Source organism: Labrus mixtus, chromosome 20 (genome assembly GCF_963584025.1).
Source record: "Labrus mixtus chromosome 20, fLabMix1.1, whole genome shotgun sequence".
Classification (NCBI taxonomy): Eukaryota; Metazoa; Chordata; class Actinopteri; order Labriformes; family Labridae; genus Labrus; species Labrus mixtus.
In genome coordinates this window covers 7905183-7923614 of record NC_083631.1, presented here as the reverse complement: position 1 = coordinate 7923614, position 18432 = coordinate 7905183, and the positions used below count along the sequence as shown (strand labels likewise).

Here is an 18432-nt window from a genome sequence, read left to right as displayed (position 1 = left end):
GAAACATAACATCTACCTTCTTTAGCATGCACATGTAGAAATATTCAGGTGATTCAAACACTTTTGCTTTTGTGGACTAGTACGAGGTGTTGAAGAAGCAAAGTGGGATTTTTCTGGCAAACTTCACCAACCAACAAGGTGCATGAAGGGTGAAAGGCGTGAAGAGGTCAAAAAGCTGAGAAGATCAACTTTATTAACAAATTAGACAGATGCGTTTCGGCTTGTGGCTTTCATCAGGGTCATCAAGAAACAGCTTACAAATATAGTTATTTGCAGGTATACAATTGAGGGAAAAAAAAGGTACCAAAATTCAAAAAGGTAAAGAAAAACAATCAAATACATCCACATGTGTTTATCTCAGGCAGTAAGGCACATGCAAAGGTGGGCTGGTTAGTTTTGTTGGCCAGACCAATGAGTACAGAGCTGAGGGGCGTGTCCAACAAAGACAAAGATGACATCACACCTGGTCAACAACTAAGGGGTCTAGGGAATGGTTTTAATCCTGCACAAGAATCTTTTAAATGCTCCAAACCAAAAAGAGTAAGAAGAGCATACAGTGGTACATATCATGAGGCTTCTGCTTCAAAACAATTACTTAAAAGAATATGAAGAAACGTTTTTTAAAAAGTACACTAGTACGAGGTGTTGGCAGTGTGAGGGATGATGTCTTTGCCTGCACAAAACCGCTCTAAAACACGGTTTATTAAATAACATTTCATAACAAGTGAGAGGTGAAACATGGTTGTCTTAAAGCTCTGAAGACACTCACACACACGTTATCGTATGCAAGACTCAGACATCCATCTTCACAGGTACACACACACTCCACCATGATGTCTTAGACCTGATAAGAAACATGCAGATTTTCAACAGGGACCCACACAGGAATATGCATTGGCATGCATTTTAATGGAGATATATACACACACACACACACATACACACACAGACAATGGGCTTCATTCATCCTGCAGAGCAGTTTTTAATGGGAAGCGTTGTTAAAGTTCATGCATTATAAAGCCTGTCAGCTTCTTCATGTTCTACTATAGGACAGACTAACAGAGCATTTCAGACCCTTAATTAAACCCCATATCCACAACAGACAACATCAACTTTCCATACATGCAGAAATGTGGATTAATGAGGCCCCTTTGCATGCTTACACACACCCATGCATCCATTCCTGATATGCATGCATTAACGCTCACACCAACACTCTCCTTGACTCCCGCCTGCATTTTGGGGTATTTTTGTAAACAGGAGATCCTGCATAAAGTCGAACACTTACAGACGTACTGTCCTGTGCCTGCGTTGTCCATCACAGTGACAAAGTGCAGCGGGTCAGCTCAGAAGAAGCAATAACTGGGCTCTACACCTTCCCACCTGTCAGTCCTGCTTTCTGCCTGTCTGCAGATGCTGTCAAGCCATCACATTTTCTCCCCCTTTTTTACATCCTTACTATTTCCATCTGTCTCTGGCTATCCCTCCATCCATCTCTGATTTACTGTATCTGATGCTGTACGGCTCTCTCTCAGATTTCATATTCTTCAACTATCAAACTGAATATTGTTTTTGTTTGTGTTTGACAGAGCTAGAGTGGGTGTGTGGCCATTTTTCAGACAGATGAGTGGTTAAGTACGGTGTTATTGTGTTTTAAGGGGGACAGCGAGGTACAGCAGAACACCTTGGTGCAGTGTGTGCGACAGTGAAAAGGATTCATCAAAGAGCTGCCTAATAAAGACTTGTGAACAGCTCACAGCTTGAGTCTGACTGCCGTCGAGTCTGCAGGGATCGGTTCAGTGGAGCAGTGAAGGCCTTTGCCATTTATTGAGTTGCTAGCATCAACAGGCAGCGTTCGAGAATCCTTCCATTGCATCTTTTCTCTTACAGCATAGAAGCATCAGAAGCTGTTTTCGAGCAGGCAGAGGCTTAGCTGTGGTAACATGTAAGTCCCTGACCAGTAGGGATAAATCTATGGCTAAGAGCTATAGCGTAAGGTTGTCAAAATGTCTGATACTTTGATACTTTTTCTGATACCACATGTTCAAAACGATATTCTGTTATTTTAATGATCAATAGTAACCAAAAGGGCCCAAACTAAAAAAAAAAAATACAACTATTTCATAACACTGGTGCATCAAAATCATGCATTCTGATTGTCTCCTGCACACACACATCCTGTCACATTTGCAAAAAACAGATATGAATATCGTTTGAATCTGGAATCTAGATCTTTTTTTTTACAAAGGTTTAGACAAAAGAATCCACCTTTCATGACAGCCCCATAAAATACCTTTTATCTTTGTCAATAAACGATTAGGAAATGATTTTTTTTGTACTTTTCTAACCAAAAGTCCGTCATTAAGGCAGTTTCTATGAGTAACACTGAAATATTTGAGCTTTTGGCTCTTTTACACCAGCTGAACACGACCCTACTAGAATCTCATGAAAGTTGAAAGTGATGGTGTTGTGCTGCTCTTAGTGGTTATATGAGCGAAGCTGTGGTGAAAAAAAAAACATGATGGAGGATAAGCTGTGTGTTAGTTTCTGCCTGTTTGTGTGATATTGCAAATGCTCGCCGTGGTCTGAGTCATTTGATGTTGCCATGAGATATCAGTCATGCTTGTTTTTCTCGCTCAGTCACACATTCTCCTCTCGGTGCCTCCCTGCGGCACTGAATGAAACAATCCCTTTTCCCTCGCCCCGCTAAGGCTGGTGGCAGACACTTTCCTCCTGGTTGTTGCCCGGGTTGCTTATCGTGGTGGTGAAGCCGTCCATATAACTGCAGTAACCTTGGAAGAAACTGTGTGGGAACTTTTCATGTACCCATTGTGCTTTTTTTTTGTATTGTCCCTGAGGGCACAGTGGAGAATACAGCGAAAGAAAAGGCTGTAGTTTCCAATACCTGCCGATAAATGTACTCACTGGTGACTCTTTTTTGAAGCTATTTACAGCCCATATTTCAGGCACATTGAAGTATTGGTGCAGACTGATATATGGAGACAAAAACAGAACAACTACAAAGTTTTCCTTTTATATTAATGAGTTGCATCGCTTTCCTTCTGCCTTGCCTCACCCCAACAGTTTCTCTCTCTCTCTCTCTCTGTATCTCTCTCTCTCTCTCTTTCTCCTTTCTTGAGGGCTTGGGAAATGGTAAATCACTGCTGCATATCAGCCATGAATCTTTCTCTATGAACCTCTTTGTCGCTCCCACCTACAGGCATATGTTAATATATTGCTACCAGGGCTCTCTTCATTGGATTGTACTTGGCCCCTCTTTTGATGCTTCTTGTTGGCTATTTATTGCTCCGTCTTTTTTTTAAAGGAACACTGCTTCAGTTGCATCGCATCAAACCCCAGAACACAGAAATTCCTCTCCAGCTCACTGCTCGGTATGTTTTGAAACTGTGCATAAAAAAAAAAGTGCTGCAAGGGTTAAGAACAGAGAAAAGAGTGTCAGCTTAGAAGATTGAGCTCACAGAGGAGGTTCATGCCGTGCTAATTTAAAAACAATTCCAGAGCCATATGGGCTGAGGTACCTGCAGCCCTGATGAAACAAATTGAGCTGGAACAAATGAGAGAGAGAGAGAGAGAGAGAGAGCGAGAGAGACGTAGTAACAGTTGGAGTAATTGTCCTCAGGTCTAATTGTTCTGTGCTTGGTATTGTTGTTTCTTTGGTAGTCATTTCGTTGAATTACAGACACATTGACTCTATATAAAGATGGGCGATACGTCTCCACCATACCTCATTGCACAAGAGTGAAGCCAAAATAACGATGATGACACTTTTTGGAGTGAGTCTGCATTAGTGCCCCCTACTGCCACGCAAAGCACATACTTAACTTACGGACAAACAACAGAGATCCCTCAGGTCAGCACAGCACAGATCATCATCATCATCATCAACCTTTATTTAAGTTCTCGGAGAGATCATTGAGGGTGACCCTCATTTACAATGATGCCAGAGAAAACATACATAAATGATAAACAACGAGAAATGAGATAAAGCTACTGCAGAAAATAAAATCAATAGAAGAGCAATAAGAACAATAAAATATATACACTCAAATAATTTAAAAGCTTGAAATTACTACAGTGATAAGTCAGTAATTCAAATCAAATAAAACAGTTACAGTCAGGTATTGGGCGGTTTAAAATAATATTTCTAAAGTGTCCATAAGGGATAAAAGTGCTTAAATTCAGGTCCTTTTGTAAAATATTCCAGGAGTTTGCAGCACTAACAAATGCTCAAATATTGTGCTCAAACTGTAACACAGCCGCCCGCCACTAGTCGGCGCTGACGCCATAGACTGGCTGTAGCGTCGGCTAATGGGCCTTCTCTTTTGACTCTACTGCCCGGATGTAAACAAGCACAGTGAACAGATAGCGTTGCCTAGGAACAGAGGGGTCTGGCAGTGTTTTGATGAAGAAAAATTTAGATGTAGTTGTAGATGTAGGCTGTGTCAGGTTAAATTGGCATATAACCACTGGACCAACGCAATGTGTAACCACGTTTAGCACGGGTTTGTGAAGGTTAGTCTGCAAGGAAAACTGAAGGCTGGTGGTGCTAGCACCGCTAACTCTAGCCCGATCGGTAAACCAAATTTTACTGTTACTTTTACCCGCAGACAATATCAAATAGCTGGTGCTAAATTTTAACCGTTAGACTATTTGGTTAGAAGGAATTAAAATTTCTCTTTAACCGACTTGGAAATACGGTGGTAGGAAAATCCCTAGTTTTAATGCTAGTAACGCTTTCTGTCATCATTTCCTCTTCTACTCTGCTACTCTGGTACAGGAGCCTGTTTGTCAAGCCTCCAGGGGGCAATCATGATGTTACACCCCTGTTTTAAAATGTCAAATATTCCATTAAAACTAAATCAGCAAGTAAACAACCGACTCTGAGGAGGAAGGCTTTTATTTCCTATACTGCAGCTAGCCACCAGGGGGCGCTCAAGATGTTATGGTTATCTTTTTGGGTTGCAGACTTGTCGTTAATGTTTTTTATGCAGTCTAGTTAACGCAGTACTGTAAACTCAGCAGCAACATTTGGATGTACAGCCACATTTTGAAAACATACCCAGTTGGCTGCGAGGGCAGAATTATGTGGTTCTGGTGCCGCTCCTGCCGGGGACTGAAAGCAAAAAAACCTTTTCCACTCATGCTTACATATACATGCAGGTGCACAAAAATATACAAAAACATGCACACACACACACACACAGCTGCTTTATACGCACTGCTTGGATTTCTGCCTCTCGCCTCTCTCGTCACATGTTTTTTTCAAAGCACTGGGAAATACTTGTTCCATTGATGATGACAAAGCTCTGTTATTCCTTTATGAAATCTCTCACCCTGCTCTCTTCACAGACAGGTGCCACGGCATTTTGGATTTGCTCTTTGAAATGTCAACATCTGGTGAAGCATATCGAAACAAGGCGGAGGTTTTGCCTATCATGTCTGTTAAGCTCATATTGGCCTGTAAAAGATAGGAAGGCATCAAGACAGATCCATCTTCAGAACGTTGTTGCTCATCCTGTAAATGTTATATCCATGTACACAAACATGTAAGATCCAGACTCCATGGTTGTTGTGAACCCCAGAGTATATTACACATAATTTTGAACACTTATAAGACCTTGCTCTGTTAATTCATTACAAGAAGTCAGACACATTTTTTCTGTTCCTGTCCCCCCCATCCCCTTCCAGTTTTGAGACATGAATAACAGAGGTGCATTTTTGTAGCAGATCAGGATGGCAGAGATTGAGCAGGCGTCGCTGAAGTCAGAGCAACTTTCAGACAAGTCCTCCTCCCCGGCGCTGCCAGATGACCTCAGCCTGGACGAACACACAGCCTACCAGCTGTTGGCAAGAGAGTGCAAGGTGGGTACAAGCAGAGTGTGTTGAGTAGAGGGAATGAACATCTGCACTACTGGGAAAAAAGGAAGAGAAATACTCTTAAAAAATTATTGAAAAAAAAAATGTGCAAATGTGCACTATTTCTAGCGGGACTTTTATGTGAAGCCAAATTAAAGGCAGAGAGATGAAATGAATTAGTTTTATCTGTAGTTTGCAGTGCAGCTCTGGCAATCCTTTCTTTCTCGGATTCTACACATCTGCCATCAGGTCGTCGCCCCTCTCGTAAAAAAGACAAATAAAGTTATGATCATTCCAGTTACAACAACAAAAGTGAATACCTATGTAGCAGCAGAAACTGAGTGTTGTGTGTCATGGAGACAGAGACAGAGAGAAAGCACTTAGGATAAATGAGTTGGGCTGGATACCTGCATGCATCCGTACTCAGAAATGAAGCAAAGGTAGACCCAGCTTCATCCCAGTGCAAAGATTTTTCTGGAAGGAAGATTAAAAATTGCTGTGCTGATCCTTACAATACAAATTTCCCCACAAATTCTAGTTTTGGAAACTTTACTTTGTACTGGGCATACCGGCACTTTGTCCAAACTCCCTCAGGAGGGTGAAAACACAATGCTCTCTTGATTACTTTTGTGTTTATTCCAGGAAGCACAAAACAAATGACCATTATAAAATCCTTCTCATGGCTTTGCAGTGGGTACACTCCCTTGTGAATTACAGATATAAACCTAGGTTCTTAAGGTCTCTTTCTCTCTGTGTGTATCAGTTGTAACTATCTTGCCTTTGAGGAGTCTCTTTCCACCGCAGACCTTCTTATAAATAAAATGAGTCCCTGGTTGCCGTCCTGGGCGGCTCTCCTTCTTCCCTCTCCTGCACCCTCTCTCTCCCCCTGTTTGACTTTATCTCTCATGATTCTCCTTTCTCACTGCTAGTCCTCTGGTAATTGCACACCTTCTCTGCACATCCCTCCAGCCCCTCTATCTCCATCCCTTATCATCTGTCCTTCCTAGATATCCTCCTCTGTAATGGGGTAATGCTCCTTGGTTCTGGATAGTGGTTGATAAGCCTGCAACCACCAAGCATGGCTGTGACCCACAGCTCATTAGAGGAGTGGGGGGGGGGGGGGGGGGGGGGGGGAGAGGGAGGGGCAGAAGGTGAGAAAGGATCTTAGGTTAGGGATCTTATTTGTCAAGCGTTTGTTTGGAAAAGAAATGTGCGTTTGTGTGTGAGGGTGGTATTAAGCCTGTGTGAGGTTTGTGCGGATGTGGGTGGCTGCCTGTTTGAAAAGGGGGGGCTGTTCAGGGGCTTGGACTGAATGACTCAGAGGTACAATACACTAATGGAATCACAAAGGCTTACCCACACACCCACACACACACACCCACACACACACGTGTGAAGGAACACACATAAATGATTCTGCAGTCCCTACACGATGGTAATTAAAAATGACGAGGTAAAAGCTGAAATCCCGCTTCCAGCTGCTGCAGCCATCACAAACTCTCACACATTTATAACCAAGTGGTTATTGTTGCAGTATATGTATCATTAACATGACAATAACAGGCTCGTTCAGCTCATAATCAGTTCTCACCCCTTCACTTGCTCTTCACTGAGTACCCTGAGGGGCCGATGTGAATCAGAGGCCATGTGTGATTCATGCAACTTCCCAGAGGGTCTGCTTTTTTTCTGAATTTTCTTCCAGGAATTGTTGCAAAATATCGTTTTAATCCTCCTAAAGCAGCGTTGTCCCTTTGCAGAAGAAATAAGAGGTTAAGGCTGCACAGCTTTGTAAATGATTAGAAGCTTTTTCATCACATAAGCCCCAGCAATTTCCAGCACATAATTATCTTTTTTTTTTGTATTGAACCTATCCCGTCATGTCTAATTTATCTTCCTTTTTTAAATGAAGTTAGGTAAGAATCCATATTAATCCTTTATTAATCAATCCAAGAGATTTACAGGAAGTCCTTCTCTCTAATGTCAGATCATCTGTTCTCTCCTAGGGGAGGTGCAGCAGTGATTCCCGCAGCTCCGAGGAGGCCGGAGGAGGAGGAGGAGGTCACCACACTCAGACGGTGGTGGAGAGTCAGGTGCAGGGGTCGGGCCATCCCTGCCTCCTCGCCCTCAGTGCTGGTGGTGACGCGGATCCTTCGCTGCAGGAGATGGAGATGCAAATACACCAACCGCATATGTGCTCACCTCACCGTAGCCCAGGTGAGTAAACCAGTACATCATCCAGTGTAAAACAAGACTGATTCCTAAAGGAAGTCATATTTAAGAAATAGATTAAAATGTTTTTCTTTAGGAGAAAACAAGTGTAAATATAGTTATCAGCTTACATTAAATACCAAAGTGTTAAAAAATCAGTGGTGGCTGGTGAATTATTCTTCATGGGGGAGCAGTTTCTCACAGAGCGCTGTGATGCACTTCCTGGTTTGTTATCTTGATGCTAACACATAATGGAAACTGCCACTTACAGGTCAAAATAATTAAGTGTCTTTTTAACATGAGAAACCATTAATTTAACTTCACAATGTTCAGTAGAATAGATCATTTCTAAAGTCAAGAGATGCATCTCTACAGTCTGTAACGCTTCAGTCGGTATAAAGTCAGTGGCTTGTGGTATGAATTAATTTAGCCTGAATGATCGGCTAATCAGAGGGGGCGGGGCAAGACACCTGTCAATCATTTTCACTGCTCATGAGAATCGAAGAGGATGCTACCATACTTTGACTGTATCCCATTTAGAGATAGGAAGGTTTCTTTTGTCTCTTCTATGGGATTCGGGTGCTACTCCAGATTCCCCCTGAACTTTAAAACAATCTGAATTTATTTGGGGAGTATTTTTATCCTCTTTACTGCATAAGAACGGGAGGGTTCAGCCCTGCTAGCCCATTTTTACCTCTTGATGAAAGGCAACAATACATGACTTGATAAGAAGATAGAAATGGAAAAGAGTGTATTCCCTCCTCAAGGTGGCGTTTCCAACAGCAGCAACAAGGGGAGGACTAAAGATGGAGAAAGCGGTGCCAGTGGAGTTTCTCCTCTCTTCCATCTGCCTGCAGAGTTCTTCCACCCTACTGCAGCCGCCATCCCAGCACCTCCACGCAGCCGGAGCCTACGCCTGACGAGGGGCCTCAGGTTGACCTCTCCAGCCTCCTGGGCTTCGCTACGCTCCCCGGGAGTCCGCAGCAAGATGCTCTGCACGCAGGTATGGAGAGAGGAGAGGGGGAGGGGGGGGGGACAGTCGAGCAGTTTAGACAGCATGAAGAATGAGGCACAAGCTTGAGCAAGAGATTGATGTTCATGTTGCAGAAAAGGAAGATGAATCTTTGTGCTTATTTGGATGAGAAATTGTGTCGATTGTATTCCCTGACAGCTGATGATTTATAAAATGTGTGCAAAAAAAAAAAACCTTGTCAATGTTAGTTAAAAAACTTTCAGAGTGACATGTGTGGTCTTCCAAGCGGGCGGCCCAGGTTCGAATCCAGCCTGTGGCTCCTTTCCTGCATGTCATTCCCCACTCTCTCTCTCTCCCTGATTTCCGACTCTATCCACTGTCCTATCTCTCAATGAAAGGCACAAAAAACCCCAAAATAAATCTTTAAAAAATGTTTTTTTTTAATTCAGAGTGATCCCTCTTCTCAGTTTTTTTTACAGCGTTAAAAGAGAAACTAAAAGAAAATACACAAACATACAAAAGTTTGACCATGGGTTGTCTTTGGTGATTCGATCCATGATATTAATTTAATAAATTACACCATACCAGTTTTCTATGGATGGGGTAACTGGCTGAAGATGTTTTGTGTCATTGCCTCGCTCAGTATACCAAATAAGTATTTAGTTTTGTTATTTGTAGATGTAAGATTCCAGCGTAAAGTTCCTCCCACATACAATTAAATTTGTCCCACTTAACGTCTGGATCTTTGCCAGAAACTGTTTACTGAAGGACCGGGCCCAAACAGGTGATAATGATTATTTTCCTGGAGACCACAGCTCCTCCATTAGGTGGAAACAGCCCGTGCGATGAGATTAGTGAACAGGTGTGATAAAGTATTTAATAAGACTTTTGCTCTCCATGAGGTCAAGCTTCTTATCTTCCATTCAAATTTTCAATATTTTCAAAAAAGCTTTTCAGAGACGCTTATATATGTTTACTTCCTCGTTTTGTAGGACTTGTTTTCTTTTTTTTTTTACCTCTTGAAGCAGTCTGTACGACCTTGAAATTATATTAAGCCCAGACTCTCCTCGATAAGTACTTTAAAAAAAAAACATTCAGATTGTTCTCAGACGCTTCTTGAGTCTCTCAAGTTGAACTGTTTATGTGGTGGCTGATTTGAAATCCTAAAAAAGTCTTTATTATTCAATCAGTGTTTGAAAATGTCTTAATGTTCCCTGGATAATAAAGGTGCAGTAAGAGGAGGGGCCTTGTTGTGCTCTGCCCTTATAGGCAGCATCCAGTCAAGCTCATGAGAGCGCCATCTCAGTATCTTTACCTCCTCAGACATGCCGCTCTTAGGGAAAATATTCAACCATGTTTTCAGAGAGAGAGACTTTTTCCACACGTTTCTGACTGAAAGTTGAATTCATGCGCTCTCTTTTATTTCTCCCCCTCCCTTCTGTCCTCAGTACCCCTCCCACAGTGACTCGTCCCTCGCCACAGGCAGCTCCGAGGGCAGCCTCCAGACCACTCTGGAAGAGGGACTGAGCTTCAGCATCTCTCCACCACAGAACCTGGAGTTTCCTTTGCCGACAGCTCCGCTTCCGCTCGCGTGCCCCATCACGCTGCCCGAAGACAGCACAGACATTTCCTCCCCGGTGCGGACCCTGAGACCGAGGCCGAGCCCCTCGTCGGCCCTGACCCTCCAGGCCACAAAGGGGCATCAGCGGAGCCAGAGCAGTGGGCGAGGCAGCACCAGCCCGGGCTACACGCGGGACGACTCCATCGACCCTTCAGACGAGGACCTGGGCATAGTCATCGGATCGTCGATTGGCGGTTGTGGTTCCAGCCAAGCGGGGAACAGTGAACACTTGTCAGAGACGCTGAGCAGCTTGTCGCTGACATCACTGCTGTCCCCCAGCTCTCTGGTGTACCCCGGGGGAGCGGTGAAGAAGTGTAACAGCACGGGCAGCCTGGACCAGGGGGGTTTGCTTCTGTCGTCCCGCTGCAGAGAGGGCCGCAGGGAGATCTTGGGCCTGGAGATCATGGACCCTCAAGGCTTCTTGGCCAACCCCTGGACTGGGGTATTAGTGGACACAAGAAGAGGAGAAGGAAGAGGGGAGCTGGGCGACGGCGAGCAGGGCTTTAAAGGGAAGAGCTCAAGCCAAACAACAGTCGGGTCTTGTCGGAAGAACAGATGAAACCGACTTTTCTCCTTTTTCTTTGTCCTCACCATTCCTTGGATCTAATCCCATTGCTGTCCTTCTCACTCTCTCTGCTCCCATCGTGAGAGAGAGGCTCGATGACACACGATGTCTTGAATCCAGAACCAAACCCTCATCTCGCACCCTCAACCCCTCTTCTATACATTTTGTGACAAGCCCATGTCCAACTTTGCGCTAGCTTGGGGGAGTCGTTTTGGTTTTTTAGCCTGCTGGTGAAGAAATGGCCTGCAGAGTTAAAAGCCCGAGGGCTGAAAATAGGTCCTTAAAGCCTCTTTGGGGGTTGTACCTGAGGAAAAGGACCATGGAAGTGTTTTTGCTCATTTTTGAAGAACAGGGCGTGCATTTTTATCAGGGAGTCATTTGGAGCAGAGACAAAAGAGCTTAACCTCAAAGACACAGAAAGACGATGCTCAGCGGGAAGTTTCCTTTTCTCCGCGTTGGCTTGGGGTTGAAGTGCAAAAATAGAAGTACCAAAACTGAAATAGCTATTCATACCAACAGAGGCTGTTTGATGTGTTTTTCACTCGGAGGCAGTGCAGGAAAAGCAAGTGGAAGGAGGCTAAGAGATGGCAGAACATATCAAGGGCGGAAGGAAAGGCTGGGGAAGGAGAAGGCAGGTGATTTGTTTGGCCCGGGCGAGCAGGAGCGGATCTAATGTCCATCTGCTCCGGCAGACGGAAACAACAGGTCCCGCTCACTCCTGCCACGGGACCTTCTGCTGGGTTCAGAGTGAAACGCGAGGTGGACGAGAGTTCAGGAGTGTGTGCTCGATTTGTGTGTTTGCGTGTGTGTGAGAAGCACTGCCTCAGGTATCCAAGGCATGAATTAAAAATCATCACTTCACTGTACCTCTGGAACAGGAGATTGATCAAAGCTGATTGATCAAAGCTTTGTGCGCCTCGCTTCAACTTACTCTCGAGCGGCGGCGGGAAATTGAAAAAAAAGAAATTGACAGATCGCAGAGGTAGAACTGTGCATGGAGTGATTTGTGAAATTTGTTTTATTTTTATTTCTATCTGCAGCATCTGTCACTCGCTCAAAAATAAATAAAAAAAAGAGCTCAGTTGGATGGAATGCTACAAACACCCTATCACAAGAAACAATAATGTGTGTCTGGGGCCCGCCTTGTGTGCACCAAAAACAAATTCACTGCTTCTTCATAAAGTGAGACCTGAAAGCACACTCTTTTTGACGCCCCCCTTCCTCTCACCGTGCTTTAGGATTCGAGCTGAACGGACAAACCCCTACGGGAGCTGTGATGGACTCGCCTGCATGATGGAATTGCATTTAACCAAGATTTTTTTATATATAAACAGAAGTGTAAGAAGATGTCAATGTCGGGTGATAACATGATTTCTATTCCACTATTTTTCTAGAAAAAAGAGAGTAGGCACGTGCAAGTCTCGACTTTGTCCTCGTATCATTTAACCCGTAACCGACTTGTTGTCTAGGACTTTTTTGTGTCTTGCCAGTGGCTTCCAGTTTTATAACATTTTTTTAAGGTGTGGACAGTGTATAAAACAAAGAAGCAAAAAATTCAAATGAACTCTGTTGCGCTGAAGTGTTTGTTCCCCTCCAGCACATATCTCTCTGGGAACACTGGTTTCCTGTTTGATTCTTTTTTCCAAACGACGGAGTCCCAGAGGACAACCAAGAGATGGGGAACAGCCATATTCACTCACAGCACATGAGGATCGTTTCTAGCTCACAGACATTTCCTGTTTGCACACAGGGAACTTGTTTGCTTTAAGCCTCCTATGTTAAAAAAAAACAAAAAAAAAAACATGAATAGCTTCAACCATCTCTATGAAAGCTTTATTTTGAGAGTTACACCACATATACATATCGATTCTGGACACATTTGTGTTCCTCAAGCATGGTTCTGGGATTGCAATACAGTATGCTTCTTCTTTAATGCACTCATCTCCTCGTCCCCTCGTCTCCTCACACATACAGTCTGTTGTAGCAAACTCTTCCACACACCATGGTTTATACATGAATGGGTAAACGTTGCATCTTTTTAATGCAAACTAATTTTTTGTTATTCACCCCATTCTTACCGGAGATGCTCATCCTTCCGCCTGAGTTCTAGACGTAGATTGTTGTATCCTGAGTGTTTGGATCATTACCTTTTTTTTTTTTTTTTTTTTTTTTTTTTTAATTTCTCAAATAGAATAAGGTGATGAGAGAAAATCCAGTCTGACCTTTTTCATCATGCAAAATCACTTTGATGACTATGTCTTCTCACATGGTGTTGGGTATCAATGAGTGATAGTAAAGACAGTTGTGCGTGTGTGTGTGTGTGTGTGTGTGTGTGTGTGTGTGTGTGTGTGTGTGTGTGTGTGTGTGTGTGTGTGTGTGTGTGTGTGTGTGTGTGTGTGTGCGTGTGTGTTTACGACTTCAGGTGAAGTGATTGCCTTTTCCTGAAGTGTCCTGTTTGTTGGCGAGGAAACCTGATATTAAAGCAAGAGAAAACAGGAAGCAACCAAGGGCTGTTTTAGCTTCAAAGATATGTCCTTCTATCTTTCTGAGACAAAAATCCTTTTTGTCAGTGAATATGGCATCAAAGGTTAAAGCCTGACTACGCAGCAATAAATGTTCTCTGTGTACGCCCTGAGTAAACGATGTCAATGTGATTTTTATCTCCTCAAACACATACAGTATCCATTACTGTCTCTAATCCGATCACATCGCAACCTCTGCCCTCTCGGCGACCAATCAGTGGAGAGAGATGGGCTGCAATTGAACGACATGAACTAATGAGGTCATTGAACTCAGGTCGGGGGGTAAAAACCACTACTCACATTTTTAAAGATTAGCTGTAAAGGTGTGCTCAGACTGACCTCGGAGGGAATTTTGCAGCTTGCTTTATTCCGCACAAATTCGACTGCTGGAGTGTTTTTTTTAAACGCCGCAGACAGTAGATGCACCTGCAGTTCCAGATGTTAGCTGTAACTACCTAACAATGCACCACCTGTGTGTGTGTAAGCAGAGTGTGCCTTTGTACAGTATGTATGTGTGTGTGCTATGACTTTGGCTCAGACTGATTTAAAAAAAACTTGCCGGGAGCTCCAGTTTCCTCCTGACTCTTTGTCTCTGCAAATTCATGAAGTGATGAAGTCGAGTGGCGGTGGGATAAGCACACATTTTATCGAAAAAGTATCTTGACCTGTGCAGACATGTTTTTTTTGCTTCAACTCACGCTGCCTTGAAATAAAACTGTCCACCTCTTCTGTACGATGAATTTGTATGCAGCCACGCGGCCTCTGAGAGTTGCTTTTGAGTTCAGTCTGAACACAACTTGAGAGTGTACAATTCACATTTGTACATATCTTTGTATCTTGATCTGCATGTGTGCATTGCTGCCAGTGACCATGATTATATCATTAGTATGCATTTCATAAAAATTGTACAAAGATAAAGGAAATGCCCCCACAGTTTTTTTTTGACTGCTGCTATGGAACACTAAAAAAAAAAAAGTCCGATCCAGAATAACATGTGTTTTTTCTTCTGACATATTGTTCCCATGAGAGTAGAGTTATGAACAAAATACGTTTTTAGTTTAAAAGCTGCTGTTCAGTTTTTTGTTTTTTTTAAAGTCTTATTTAGATTTGAATGACCAATCAGTGGAGAGATGGGCTGCAATTGAACGACGTGAACTGAGATAAGATAAGATAATCCTTTATTTATCCCACAACGGGGAAATTTACATTGTTACAGCAGCAAAGAGCAAAGATTGCAAACAAACAGTGAACACAGTACAATTTAAATAAAAAAATTAAAAATGTACAAAAAAACTAAACAAAAAAAAAGAACTAATGAGGTTATTAAGAGTACAGGGAAAAGGGGGTTGGTACAATCCAAAGCAGGGCAGAGAAAGCCAGTGACAGGACAGGGACACAAAAGCAGGAAGTGCTGTCGTGGACATCTGGACATGAGGAGAGCGAACAAAACAGTGTGCAGGCGCAGAGGCAGTGCAGATGCTGCAGAAACAGGAGACTTCTCCAGACAGCTTGTCATCGACTTCCTCGCCCAGCAGAGCCGCCAGTGCGAGAGAGCGCATTAGGCATGCACGCTGAACTCTGAGGTGTTGTTTACCTCACACCCCCCCCCCCCCCCCCCCCCCCCCCCAACCAGCCAGCCAGCCAGCCAGCCAGCCAGTCCAACCTCTCAGAATCAGCTCTCCCTGCAGGGCCCCCTGTCCTTCAAATGTCACTGCAGCAAGGGTGGAGGTGTGTGTGCTGAGCGGTAAGTTTGCATGAGACGGAGTGTGTTTGTGCAAGTGAATATGTCAAAGCTTCAGTTCTATGCAAGGGGTCTTTAAAAACAGTGTCCTGTCATCGGAAATTTGAGGGCATTGACTCCGCTTTGGACTTCCATCACTTGGGGGAGCGAGACGACTTCTGCAACAGGAGTTCCAAAGGTCAGGGATCCAATAAGCCTCGTGGGGGTTTGTGTGCCCGAATTGATTGATTTCATCCCCTGAGATATCAAAGTCCCTCGGGTGCAAGTGAATATTTTTCATCTCACCTGGAAACCCACTGGTCTTGTCTCAGCTGCAACCTTTATAGTGATTCTGTACAGCATGACAAAGGTTGCAGTTTTACAGCAGCAAACAGGTCCTCAGGGCTCGACAAAACTCCTTCTGTAAAACTGAAATAGAAAGCAAATGTTCCAAATGCATCAATCAAGGGGATTCTTCTGAGGTGAAAAAAATGAATTATATTAAAGTGGGTCAACATGTGTTTTTTTTTTTTTTTTTTAAAGAAAAAGATCCTCATCTCTTTGCTGAAGATGTAACATGGAAATGTAGATGAGATAAAGAGAAGTACTTGTCAAATGCATCACAACCCCCAAAAGCTTTGTCAAACATAATTCTAAAAAAAACAAGTCCAAACAGATGTGTCTCATTAACGTGTTTGTCTCCGGGCACAAGAGGGAGGAACTGGAATCTTTCGCACAGCATCCACCTTGTTTATGGATATGTTGCTTTTCTGCTTTTTTCCCGGGGGAGGGAGGATGGAAGCTTTTTTGAGTCGAACGGTGAGTAAATGAGAAGTTGTTTTTTAGTGCTTTGTGGCACCTAATGAGTCGCTTAAGCTGCCACAGTGTCTTTTGAAGTATTGAGAGGTGAAACTGTGAGGCAAACTGCGGGGCCATGAAGCCGTTACTGTACATCAAGGCTGTACTCTTTGAAGCCCAAAGTTGGTGCTCACCATTTTGAAAAAATGCTGTCCCAACCTAACTTTCAGTCAATCTACTATCAGGCGGAGAGGTGAAAGTTTAGGCAGTACTTTAGTCTCTCAGCCTGCAGTCATATAAGACACACCCTTAATAATGCATCACTCTGAGTTTTAAAAAAAAACCCAAACAAATCATTAAACATGCTAGAAACAAAAAAAAGTCAAAAAATGCAGTCAAATGCTGCTGTCAAAAAATGCATTTTGTATGTGACTTCTGAGGATTTTGGTGCCAGCCTCAAGGGGAAACTCGAGGAAACACTTCCACGTTGGCTTCATTTTTCCGCACTCAGAGAAGACAAAATTCAGGTTCATAATTACAGTTGTGAAAGCGTCAAAGTGTCAAAGTTTCTCCTTTCTCCGTCTCGTTTATTTAATCACATCAGTCTGCAAAACCTTCCTGCTGACCTACACACACACACACACACACACAAATGGAGTCCGTGTATGGAAACCAGCTACTGTCAGCTGTCCAGGCTAACTGCTCAGGGAGTTGTCCAGGCCCATCGATTGTATCGGGGGCTCCAGGGAGGGAGGCAGATAAAGGCAGGTTTTTATAAAGGTGGCACGACAAAAGGATGAATGTGGTGCCTGTGAAATGAGCTGACTGGAAGAGATCAGATGGAATGACTGTCGATCTGCAGATGAACTGTAAGCTCTCTGAAATCACAAATACTTCTGAGGGGTTTTTGTTTTCTCATTTGAGTGTCTCTTTGTTCTCTCTCTCAATTCAATTTTTCAATTCAAATAGCTTTATTGGCATGAATGTGTAAAATATATTGCCAAAGCATATAATAACAAATAATACAATAGTAATAATGAAAAGTAATAATTAGCAATTAAATATTTTAACAATGAAGAAAAAAAAAATATATATATTAATAAAAATTAAAAAATTAAAAATTACATTTAAAAAAAGAAGTGTAATTTATTATTTTATAGTGTGTGCGTGTGTATGAGATTAACACAAGTGTTATGTGTATTTGTGCCTTTTTGTGTGTGTGTGTGTGTGTGTTCAGGTTCCACTTGTTGGGTAGGGTTAGGGCGACATCTCTCACTCTCTCTCTCCCCCCCTCTCACTCTCTCTCACTCTCTCTCTCTCTCTCTCTCTCTCTCTCTCTCTCTCACCATTATCAATATCATGACCTGGCTTCTCTCTCTCTCTCTCTTCTCTCTCTCTCTCTCTCTTCTCTCTCTCTCTTCTGTCTGTCTGTCTGTCTGTCTCTCACCATTATCAATATCATGACCTGGCTTTTCTCTCTCTCTTCTCTCTCTCTCTTCTGTCTGTCTGTCTCTCTCTCTCTCTCTCTCACCATTATGAATATCATGACCTGGCTTTTCTCTCTCTCTCTCTCTCTCTCTCTCTCTCTCTCTCTCTCTCTCTCTCTCTCTCTCTCTCTCTCTCTCTTCTCTCTCTCTCTCTCTCTCTCTCTCTCACCATTATGAATATCATGACCTGGCTTTTCTCTCTCTAAAGATGAAAAAAGCAGGAACAGTATCCACACTTTGCCCCCGTCAATGCTGATTCAAAGGGGGAGCTGGGTAACCTTTGTGACCTTTCAAATTATTAACATACAAGTGTTGCAAAACACACACATAGACACCCACCCAGGCACACTTGATCTTTTTCCTAGGGGGGGTGTCTGTCTGAGGATCAGTGCTAATGGCTGAAGCTTATCCCTTCACAAACAGAGTTTCCCTCCTCTCTCTGTTTCCTCCTCTACCTCTGCGACATAAAGCCATTAAAGAGAAGGAGAAGCAGTGACAGCTGAAACCGTGAGATTGGGAACAGTGCTGACACTGCTGGTTTTCAGGCTCTCTGAATAGTCGTCTCTGTGGATGATTGACTCTGGGTTTTTCTCAGCACCTGGCCTGTGTTTTGTAAGATAATAGTGAAAAATAATACAGTAACACTGTTGAGCGACCGGTT

At 43.2% G+C, this 18432-nt stretch overlaps 2 protein-coding genes across 5 annotated transcripts in view; both read left to right on the top strand.

Annotated features, from left to right (window-relative positions):
- The window catches only part of cacna1ia (calcium voltage-gated channel subunit alpha1 Ia), an 84325-nt gene extending 69626 nt beyond the window's left edge, over window positions 1-14699 (top strand). For 2 of the 4 annotated variants that reach the window (XM_061027075.1, XM_061027073.1), the window contains 4 exons: window positions 5749-5883; window positions 7881-8091; window positions 8853-9088; window positions 10507-14699. In XM_061027075.1, coding sequence (XP_060883058.1) covers window positions 5749-5883; window positions 7881-8091; window positions 8853-9088; window positions 10507-11238 — 1314 coding nt within the window. In that variant the 3' untranslated portion in view covers window positions 11239-14699. Of the gene's footprint in view, window positions 1-5745; window positions 5884-7880; window positions 8092-8852; window positions 9089-10506 lie in introns of all 4 variants that reach the window. The other 2 variants (XM_061027072.1, XM_061027071.1) reach the window with 1 other exon arrangement.
- Window positions 1-18432, top strand: part of lgals2a (lectin, galactoside-binding, soluble, 2a) — a 205454-nt gene that overhangs the window by 169174 nt on the left and 17848 nt on the right. The window lies entirely within an intron of this gene.